The following is an 11,565-nucleotide window of genomic DNA, read 5'->3' on the forward strand; positions in this document are numbered from 1 at the left end:
TCCCTGTTAAAGGAGATTTTTTTAATGAAAGACGTGCGGACGGATTGCAGCGTCGGCTCGCAGCCGCCGCGACGCTCCGCCACAGGAAAAACACCTCTGTTGGAAGCCTTAAGGACAAGTTGGAACATGTCCAACTGTTAAACAATTTCTCAGATACTCACTCCACTGAAAGCCATCAAAAGCCACCTGGATTTTACAAATGGTTATCAACACGGAGGTGTTTTTCCTGTGCCGTCGCACCGCGCCGGCTGCGTCCGCACGTCTTTCATTAAAAAAAATCTCCTTTAACAGTGGAATATCCGGATAAAATGCTGAAAACCGACTTCTTCTGAAACTTCTCTGTTCTCTCACGATGTCCTGGATCAATAGAGCCTGAAATGTGGAGGTTTTCAGCTTGAAACAGGCTGACGACGGAGCCTGAGAGCGCTGCGCGATGTCCCACTGCGTGGGAAGTCCTTAAAGCGACAGTATCACCTCAAAATCTCTCATCAGCCGTTAAAATTTTCACCGAAAACCAGCTTAATTTTTCGAACCGTGTCCACTTCGATGTGCCTCACAGGTTTAGAAAAAATTTTGATCAAACAAAGCGCCAGTCTCTCAGCAACTTCTCAGACAAAGGAATTCCGACGAGGGGCTGGACGACTCCTCCCACAAGGAGTGCTCACAGGCAAATGACGTCACCGACAGGCGTGGAAAAACTCACTCATGCGCACGAGGGTTCAAGCATGTCTGACGTAAAAACATATGAATGAAATCCATATGTTTTTGAAAAAAATAAAAGGACCTATACTTTATTGACAGCCCTTGTATATTTGTGTGTTAGCTCACTGTGTGGGACCATGGTATAAGCGGATTAAACAACGAGAAGCCGTGCATTATACGGTTTGAATGCACTTCGCGGAGTAACACCACTCCGCTATGCGTCGTGGTGTTTTAAGCCTGGTTCACACAGGAGGATCTTAAAATTATCTTTAGGTTCCCAAAACCTGAGAGACAACACATGAAGATAAAAAATCATAGCTTTAACAGGTTTGGTCGTACAGTGTGTGGTGTCCAGCCACACTGTAATAACACACCACCACACACGGACAGATTTCACGCACTGACATTCACAGTTCAGACAGGAAATCTCGGCATATTCTCACGAGATTAAACTGACTTCAGAGTAACAAACGGAGGTACTTGTGGACTATTTAAAACAGATGGAAAAACAATACAAAAAGAGGAAAGAAAAGGTGTTCTTTAAAGGAGTGGAGACAGCGCGACCACCGGACGTTCTGGTAAGTCAGAACAGCTGTTTGATTTTATTTTCCACTCCGGTCGTCCATCACCTCACTTTCTGATTGGCTGCACGTCACATTCAGCAGGCTGTGAGCTCATTTGTGGTCAGAGGACACCACACGCTGCGATATCGGACCAAAAAAATCCAACATGTTGAATACCCCCGATTTGCGATTGGAGCGCTCCTGATGCCCTTCCGAGCAGATCAGAGCGCTCTGAACACACCACACAGGGGAGGAATATCTGATAAGATTATCTTTGACGTCATCACGATCGTCGGGGCGTCCTTAAGATTGTCGGAAGGGGGAGATCGGGTCCGATATCGGCCTAATTATCCTGCCGTGTGAACCCGGCTTTAGACTCCACGTCGTTCATTCAAACCGTATAATGCACGGCTTCTCGTTGTTTAATCCTTACATATAAATAAGAGAGAAGAGCGATTAAATCCTCACTTTTACAGACAGATTTCTTGACAGAAGTCAAAGGGTGAATACAAGAACATTTTCCAAATCACTTTACAACACAGAAATACAAAGAGTATTTTACTGTATGGTAAATCTGAAGCCCTCAAAACACCCAGTGGAAGTAGTTACAGACCTCTATGGCCGTGGCTGGATAAACTGTGCATAATGCAGTTTTTGGCTGTTCCATCATGAGTTAAACAACTTCATGGTGGAGAGGCACAGACAGTGACTTTCTTGAAACAATGTGAAATTTCAGCTACAGTGCACTAGAAGGCAAATGGGAGACTTGAGCCTAGATTTGAAGTGTTTTTGATGCAACAGACAAAACTGCACTCCAGTTTGTCCAGTCACATCCATGGAAGACTATAACTCCTTTAGAGTTGTCATGGGTGTCTTCCCTCACTTGTTTTTTTTTCCTTGCATGGTTGCTTGGTGTTTGAAAACTGCTAATTACTCCAGACAGATTTACAACCCCAATTCCAATGGAGATGGGACGTTGTGTGAAATGTAAATAAAACAGAATAGAATGATTTGCAAATCGTCTTCAACCTATATACAATTGAATACACAAAGACAAGATATTTAATGTTCAAACTGATAAACTTTATTGTTTTTGTGCAAATATTTGCTAATTTGGAAATGGATGGCAGTGATATGGAAACCACTGTGTTACATCACCAATGCTCAAGGAACACCAGTTTGGTGTTCATTCCACAGGTGAACAGGTTAATTGGAAACAGGTGAGTGTCATGATTGGGTATAAAAGGAGCATCCCCACATAGGCTCAGCCATTCACAAGAAAAGATGGGGGGGCGAGGATCACCACTTTGTGAACAACTACATGAAAAAAAAAAAATAGTCCAACAGCTTAAGAACAATGTTTCTCAACATTCAATTGCAAAAAAATTAGGGATTCCATCATCTACAGTCCATAATATAATCAGAAGATTCAGAGAATCTGGAGAACTTTCTACACGTAAGCAGCAAGGCTGAAAAGCAACATTGAATGCCCGTGACCTTCGATCCCTCAGGCGGCACTGCATTAAAAACCAACATCATTGTGTAAAGGATCTTACCGCGTGGGCTCAGGAACACTTCAGAAAACCACTGTCAGTTAATACAGTTCGTTGCTACATCTACAAGTGCAAGTTAAAACTCTACCATGCAAAGCGAAAGCCATACATCAACAACATCCAGAAACACTGCCGCCTTCTCTGGGCCCGAGGTCATTTGAAATGGACAGACGCAAAGTAGAAAAATGTTGCTGTGGGTCTGACGAGTCCACATTTCAAATTGTTTTTGGAAATCATGGACGCCGTGTCCTCCAGACAAAAGAGAAAAAAGACCATCCAGACTTTTACCAGCGCAAAGTTCAAAAACCAGCATCTGCGATGGTATGGGGGTGTGTTAGTGCCCATTGCATGGGCAACTTACAAATCTCTGATGGCACCATCAATGCTGAAAGGTACATCCAGGTTTCGGAGCAACACATGCTGCCATCCAAGCAACGTCTTTTTCAGGGACGTCCTTGCTTATTTCAGCAAGACAATGCCAAGTCACATTCTGCACATGTTACAACAGCGTGGCTTCTTAGTAAAAGAGCGCAGGTTCTAGACTGGCCTGCCTGCAGTCCAGACCTGTCGCCCATTGAAAATGTGTGGCACATTATGAAGCGCAAAATATGACAATGGAGACCCCGGACTGTGAACAACTGAAGTCGTACATTAAGCAAGAATGGGAAAGAATTCCACCTACAAAGCTTCAACAATTAGAGTCCTCAGTTCCCAAACACTTATTGAGTGTTGTTGGAAAGAAAGGTGATGTAACACAGTGGTAAACATAACACTGTCCCAGCTTTTTTGAAACGTGTTGCAGGCATCCATTTCAAAATGAGCAAATATTTGCACAAAAACAAAGTTTATCAGTTTGAACATTAAATATCTTGTTTTTGTGGTGTATTCAATTGAATATAGGTTGAAGAGGATTTGCAAATCATTGCATTCTGTTTTTATTTACATTTTACACAACTTCCCAACTTCATTGGAATTGGGGTTGTACCATACAGTAATATACTTTTTGTATTTGTTAATGATTTATATCAATTAAGTCAAAGACATTCAGTAATTCTGAAACATTCATGTATCTATCCCCTGAGCTATACAAACGACCTGTTAAAGTGATAATTTGGTATTAAAAATAACCATATTTGATTCAGTTACTTTTGGCCTATGAAAACAAGAGGGACTGCATGTAAAAATAGGTTTAATTACTAAATGGCTGTGATATTTTTGTTGAATCCCCTGAATTAAAGCTAAAATTCTACACTACAAGCACATTGTAACGGTTTCATTTCAACCCCGTAGCGCTGATGTTCAGAAGCAAAATTGCAAAAACTGTGCCATTGTCCCAATATTCATGGACCTCACTGTTATCTAATGGGGTATTTCTGTTCAAAGGAATTGGATAAATATACACCTATGTTGTAAAACACTAATATGATGCCATATATCACCTTTCTATTGGTCACATAACCAATCGGTGATCTTGAAATATCAAACTCAAAGGTCATGTTTAACTCCCAACAGTTTGGAGCCAGTATGGTGCTGTGGTTGAAGCAGATATGGGGGAGATTAGCTTTGAATTCTGCAAAATTAATGAACATGACACAACGGATACTTATTGTATCCATAGTGTCATGTTCATAGTGTTAGCAATGAAATAATTATGGATTTTGAACAGGTAAAAGGATGAACTCATGCTTATATGGAGTCTGAACAGCGTAGACAGGTGTGTTGTCTATATAAGAACTTCTGAATGTGAGAACCTGCCTTGCCAGTTGAGGGTGCATCTTGGGGGTAGTTTAGAGCAGTAACAGTGCATCAATACATTACTGACTTGTTAATGTAGTCTACTGCCATTATTACAGTAAACGAGGAATAATTGCTGTCTGAGGTAAATGGAGTGTAAACATAATTTCTCCACTGTGAGATCAATAAAGTATCTCTCTCTCTCTCTCTCTTCACTTTTGTTTTCTTTTTATCTGTCATTGTGAATGTATGTACTATGTATTATTGTTGAGCTGCAACATTTCTGTTGCTGGGTGTTTTGACAATCTTGTGTTGTGCTTTTTTGTTCCATCTGGTCAGTACGTGCAGGTCAGATGGTCACTCCACCGAGTTTGGTTTACTTCAGATTTCTTCCTGTGATCAAAGAAAAAAAAAAAAAATACCATGGGACTTTTCCTCATCACTGTGCTTGCTCCTATAGGTTGGGTAAGGTCTAGATCTTTCTTGTACATAGCGCATTGAGAAGACTTATGATATGGCACAGCATAAAGAAATTTCACTGAACATGAACAAGATAGAAGGATTGTGCATTAGTAGATGATCAAGCATTTAAATTTTGGAAAGACGTCAAACCTCGAGGCCACACATAACCGTATGTTAAAGTAGCATTCGTCTGCAGGAATCTGTGTCAGACATATAGGCGCACTCTTTGAATGTCCCTTCTCATTGCATTATGAAAGTATTATAACAGTTTTAAGTCACGGCTTTTATGATTGCCTTTTTCCCCATTTAAACCATGGAAGAAGATTTCCCTGTCTGATATGAGATCAGGAGTGGGTGGAGTGGTGCTTTTCCGTATCACCAACTCCATTTTCTATTCACAAAACATCACAATGGAAAACTGTAAGATGTTTTCAGTACATGGAGCAAGACTTAAAACTTTTACACAAGGAGTAAATATCTATCAAATGTTTTTGCTGACATGATGTAAATGTACTATGTATTCCATAACACATTTTTTGTAATCATTTTGTTTTCAAAAACAGATATTATAAAACAAAAAGTTAAAAATTACCAATCAAGTGAGATGGGCTGTTCCACTCTACAGTTTTATGGCAATGTTTTTGTACACTAAATGTGAATGGTTATGCCCCATGATGTTAAAAGCACTGGAAACCATATTTCAGGAAAAATACAGATACCTTCTGAGAAAATGATGCCGGTAAGTTAAAACCATGCATTAAAGACACCAAAGCACATGACAGCAACTGTATGCAAGTCTCAAAATGATTTCTGATGTAAATGTACTTGATTATACAAAGTAAAAGTACAAAGAAACCATGTAAACACACACAAAAAAGAGTGTTGATAAATTTGGGAAAATAATTCTGTATTGTAGGGTCTTACTGATTGGGGGGATTCATAATCTGGCCAGTTTATGTTTTTTTAAGGATGTTTGTGTGCTCACTGCTATTCCTCATCCTGTCCTCCGTTTACAAAGTTACACCTTCAAGATGTATAGTAATGAGCAATAATGCAATGAGCATTATTCTAATTGTGTAACATTTAATTCTACTTTTCCTTAGTTCATGCGGAACAGAAAAATTCGGATAGTGCTGTTACTTATTAATGTATTGACATAATGGTCTAGTGGTTAAGGTGATGGGCTTGAGTCCAGAAGATCATGAGTTCAAATCCCCGCGTGACTGGAAAATCACTAACGGCCCTTGGGCAAGGCCTTTAATCCCCTATTGCTACCGGTGTGTAGTGAGCGCCTTGTATGGCAGCACCCTGACATCGGGGTGAATGTGAGGCATAATTGTAAAGCGCTTTGAGCGTCTGATGCAGATGGAAAAGCGCTATATAAATGTAGTCCATTTACCATTTACGTAACCTGTATGATTTCTCTTAAAAGCAGATCATACAACAAATTAAGATAAAACTGTCAGATCGCCGACCTCAACCTACAGGTGTCGGAGTTCAAATGAACAGAAAGCGGCAGCACTTTGAAAGACATCTCTTAAAGATAAATAAAAAGCTTGCTATATCTAAATGATGTATAAAAGTAAGTGCTGATCATTATTGTTCTAAGATTTTGATTTGGCACAGAAACCAAATTTGTAGACAACCGGACATCAGAATGCTATGAGAAAACCACTTCAGTGATATTAAAATTACCTCCAAAATGGTGCAATTCAGGGTATTTAGAGAGAAAATGATTCCTATTACTTATTTGGTGCTTTTAATAACATACATGTGAAATTTCTGTCATATAGAACAAATATGTGGACATGATATTTTTACTAAACCCCTTGAATTAAAGCTGAGTCTACACTACAAGACCATATTAATAGTTTGATTTAATCTCCTTGCGGTGGTGGTGTACAGAGGCAAAATTACTAACGCTGTTTCATTGTCCAACTATGTACCTATGGATTTGTACAGTCGCTGTAAAGTGTTGCTCAAAAACAACCAACCAAACAAAGATAAAACTCAAACATCTCTTTCAGATTTTAAGATATTGTCTGAACAAAAAATAAATAAATGAATAAAAAAAGCCAAACAAAGACAGAATTTCTGGGTTTTACGATAAACCACTATACGTATTACATGGTTTATGTGTACAGATGCCGAAATATGAGACAGGAGGCTGATGAGATTATTTTTGTTGCCACGACGGCTCTACCTTTCAGCAACGTTAGCATGAGACAATGACAGCAAGATGAAGCACAGGTGAGTAAGTGTTTTAAAATGGGAGAATGGATGAGATTGTTAGCTGCTAAGCTGTGAGTCAGTGGGATTCTGGTACACACCTGCAGGGACCACACCAGTCCGTTTGTTGATTCAGGCCGAAGCGAGCCCGACATTTCTTAGGAGAGCCAGGGTCTGAGCACAATGCACAGCATGCACAAAACAAGCACAGAAAAAAGAAAGAGAGAGGCAAAAAGAAAAAAAACCAAAACACAGGATATGGAAACAAATCGCAAAGACACACAGAGAAAAAGGGAGGATAAAGGGAGTTAGAGAAAAGGGAAAAAAGACCAAGAGCTTGTCAGGGCAGAAAAAAGCACCAATAGAATCGCCCATTCACAGAAAGCCCTTGAACTGTCAAACTGTCAGTAGCCAGAAACAGCACATTGGATACACTCACCACAGTATAACCAGCAGCTTTGTTAACAAAACATTCACTTATTTATGGAAACAAGCAGGTAACACACACAGACAAACACACACCAGCAGGTAAATATATATTTTACCACTGAAGTGATGAGCTGAGCACCAAACCTGGCATGCCATTTGTTAGTTCTTAAAAGCCCCTTCAGTAGATAAGTTGCTGTCATCATTTTGGTGCTTGTCTCAACCCCACAAACTGTATATACAGTGCCCCCCAAAAGTACTGGGTCCCTTGGCATTGCACACATTTTAATTTGTTTACATCATTTCAAATACAAAAAGTAAATCAGGCTTCTCAATTATATATATATATATATATATATATATATATATATATATATATATATATATATATATATATATATACACACACACACACACACACACACATACACATATATATAAATTATCTGTCTTAAACTGAAACTCAAAGCAAATCTCTACAACCTAATGTCAATTAATTAAAAATACAGTGAGACAAATAAGTATTTGATCCACTGTCAATTTTGCAAGTTTTCCCATCTACAAATAGAGAGATCTATAATTTTTTATTGTAGGTACACTTCAATGGTGAGAGACAAAAAAAAAAAAAAAAAAAAAAACCCCCAGAAAATCACATCGTTTGATTTTTAAATAATTAATTTGCATTTTATTGCATGAAATAAGTATCTGACCACTTACCAACCAGCAAGAATTCTGGCTCTCACAGATCTGTTAGTTTTTCTTTATCTAAACAGCTAATCTTAACAGATTAGCGTCAGTTTTGGTGTTTTTTAAAATCATAATTTCTTAGAACAGAGTGGTGGTTCTAACAGTTTGCTTTAGTGTGGGCATTAAAAATTATGACCTGCTTATTTTCTCAGTAATCGTGGATTAAATGGACCTAATGTCATCAAGCTACCGATAGTTATTAATAGTGCTAACACAAATAACATCCAAAATTAAACAACATGATAATTTGACTTGACAGAAATAGTGGCGCACATATATCTTAGATGACTCATTAGAAGTAACCACACAACAAGCAAAATGAATAGTTATATATATTTGTAAAAAAAAAAGTAAAGGTGCTACTGACATGAAATTTACACCAGATGTCATTAGCAATCCAAGTAATCCATATATGCTACGAAACCAAAACAATTAAGTACAGAAATTAAGTTATGTGTAATAATTTGAAATGACACAGGAAAAAAGTATTGAACATTTGAAGAAAGGAAGATGCAAAAATACATAGAAAGCCAAGACATCAGCTGAAATCCATCAGTAATTAGAAAGCAATCCTGCCCCTTGTCAGTGCAAATTAATATCAGGTAGTTCAGTCCCAAATGATGGCCTATAAAAAGGTGTCTCATTGCAAGGTGTCACACAAGAAACATCTCATGATGGGTAAAACCAAAGAGCGCTTTCAAGATCTTTGCAACCTTAACCTTGCAAAACATATTGATGACATTGGTTCCAGAAGGATTTCTAAACTTCTGAATGTTCCAGTGAGAACTGTTGGGACCATAATCTAAAAATGGAAAGATCATTTCACCATAAACTGGTCACGACCAGGTGGTCATCACAAGATGTCTGACAGAGGACTGAAAATAATTATCAGAACAGTTGTCCAAGAGGCAAGGACCACTTGTGGAGAGCTTCAGAAAGACCTGGAATTTCAGGTACAATTGTTTCAAAGAAAACAATAAGTAATGCACTCACCCACCATGGCCTGTATGCATGCCCACCACACAAGACTCCATTGCAGAAGAAAAAGTATGTTGATTTCATTTAAAGTTTGCTGCACAACATTTAGACATGCCTGTGAAATACTGGGAGAATATATTCTGGTCAAATGAAACCAAAAGTGAAGTCTTTGGATGCCATAATACACACCATGTTTGAATGCCAAATGGCACTGCATCTGAGCCCAAAAACACCACACCAACAGTGAAGTCTGGATGTGGGAACATCATGGTGTGGGGCTGTTTTTCAGCATACGGCACTGACGTACTTCATATGATTGAAGGAATGATGAACCAAAAAATGTACGGAGACATTCTTGATAAAAATCTGCCAGGATGATGAAAATAAAACAAGGATGGACATTTCAGCAAGACAATGACCACAAACACTCTCAGTTGGATTCATAGAATGAAAATAAAGCTGCTAGAATATCCGATCCAATCACCTGACTTAAATCCAATAAAAATCTATGGAAAGAACTAAAGATCAGAGTTCATAAAAGATTTGAAGACTGTTTGTGTGAAAGAATGGGCTCAAATCACACCTGAGCAATGCATATGACTACTTTCTCCAAACATGAGACATCTTGAAGCCGTCATTACCAACAAAGGCTTTGGTACAAAGTACTAAATTTCAGTAAGCATGTTTAATATTTTTTCCCTGTGTCATTCCATTTTATTACACATAATTTTTGTACTTATTTGATTTCTTTGTATGTGTGGATAAATTGGGTTGTTACAAAAATCTGGTGAAAACATGTCAATAGCACCTATAGAAATATATTTACTGATTAAAATGGTGACATGTTCAATACTTACTATATTATATATATGTACACATACACATGCACGTGTGTGTGTGTTAACATAGGCTTCAGTGGAAACCTGATCACTTTTTGGAGCCAGCCTCAAGTAGCCAGTGAAGGAACTGCAATTTTCCCAGAGTTCCAAGTGTGCCTCATTTGGGACCATGGAAGCTTATCGCTTCCTCAAAATCTGAATGTTTTAACACATATCTTAAAAGAAGGTGATCATCATGAGAGGACAGCTGTACTATGCCACGTTTAGTGTGTGTGTGTGTGTTGGGTGGTGGAGAAGGTAGAATTGTACAACAAAGGCCTTGTGGGTGTCCTGATCCACCAGTACCTGCTTCAGTGGTTTGATTAAATATGCAGACAGCATTTAATGAAGAAATCATAAATGTTTGTGCCAGAACATGTACCATAGCTTCTTTTTTTTTAAGTGTGCAATGTTCTACCCAGGATGGGGAAAGTGGCCATGGGCCGATTGTCAATGACTTTGTTGAGTGGTGTGAGGCCTCTCACTTCATATTAAATGTGTCCAAAACCAAGGACATGGTCATGGACTTCAGGAAGAGTGGTCAAATTCATAACATGACCACCTCAATCAAAGGAGAGACTGTGGGGCAGGTCACCTTGGAACTGTAATTGACTCTGGACTGACCTTTGTAGCCAACTGCCAGAAAGTCTTCAAGAAAGGACAGCAGTGCCTGTACTGTCTCAGGAAACTGGCTGTTTTTAATGTTGATCGAACTCTTATATCCTTGTTCTATCGTGCTTTTATTGAGTCCATTTTATCATTTTCTTTAGTGGCTTGGTTTGGGTCATTATCTATGATGAACAGGAACTCTCTAAACAAGATAATTACATGGGCGAGTAAGCTGACTGGGCAAACACAGCTGAGCCTAGACTCACTGTACATCAGACAGTTACAGCGGCTCAGCTCTAGTATCAGCCAGGACCAATCCCACCCTCTGAACTCTCTGTTTGTGCTCCTGCCGTCTGCTCAGGGATTTTCTGTTCAAAAATGTAGAACAAAGAGATTTAAAAACAGTTTTGTTCCTGCAGCAATATCTGTGCTAAACAAAAATCAGCGCCACTAAGAACAATTAACTCTGAACACTTTAAGTCCTGGTTTGTTTTTACTGTTTATTTATTCATGTTGTATTGTATGTATGAGTGCATGGTTTGGGGATGCCCCTCTCTTCTGAACTGCAAACCTAATTTACCTACGGGTACGAATAAAGGAACCTGACCTGACCTGCCAACAGCGCTTCTACATTAATATAATTTCCTGTGTCTCTGACACTGGTGGTTAATGTCATATTAAAGA

The 11,565-nt window shown here is 38.8% G+C and overlaps 1 protein-coding gene across 9 annotated transcripts in view; it reads right to left on the bottom strand.

The window, feature by feature from the left end:
• Window positions 1-11,565, bottom strand: part of tcf7 (transcription factor 7) — a 201,046-nt gene that overhangs the window by 5,563 nt on the left and 183,918 nt on the right. For 5 of the 9 annotated variants that reach the window (XM_034177966.1, XM_034177969.1, XM_034177968.1 and 2 more), the window contains one exon: window positions 7,345-7,417. The exons of the other annotated variants lie outside the window; for them this stretch is intronic. In XM_034177966.1, the coding sequence (XP_034033857.1) occupies window positions 7,345-7,417 (73 nt within the window). The remainder of the gene's footprint in view (window positions 1-7,344; window positions 7,418-11,565) is intronic. 9 annotated transcript variants of the gene reach the window in all.

The sequence above is a fragment of the Thalassophryne amazonica genome, chromosome 9, assembly GCF_902500255.1.
Source record: "Thalassophryne amazonica chromosome 9, fThaAma1.1, whole genome shotgun sequence".
Classification (NCBI taxonomy): Eukaryota; Metazoa; Chordata; class Actinopteri; order Batrachoidiformes; family Batrachoididae; genus Thalassophryne; species Thalassophryne amazonica.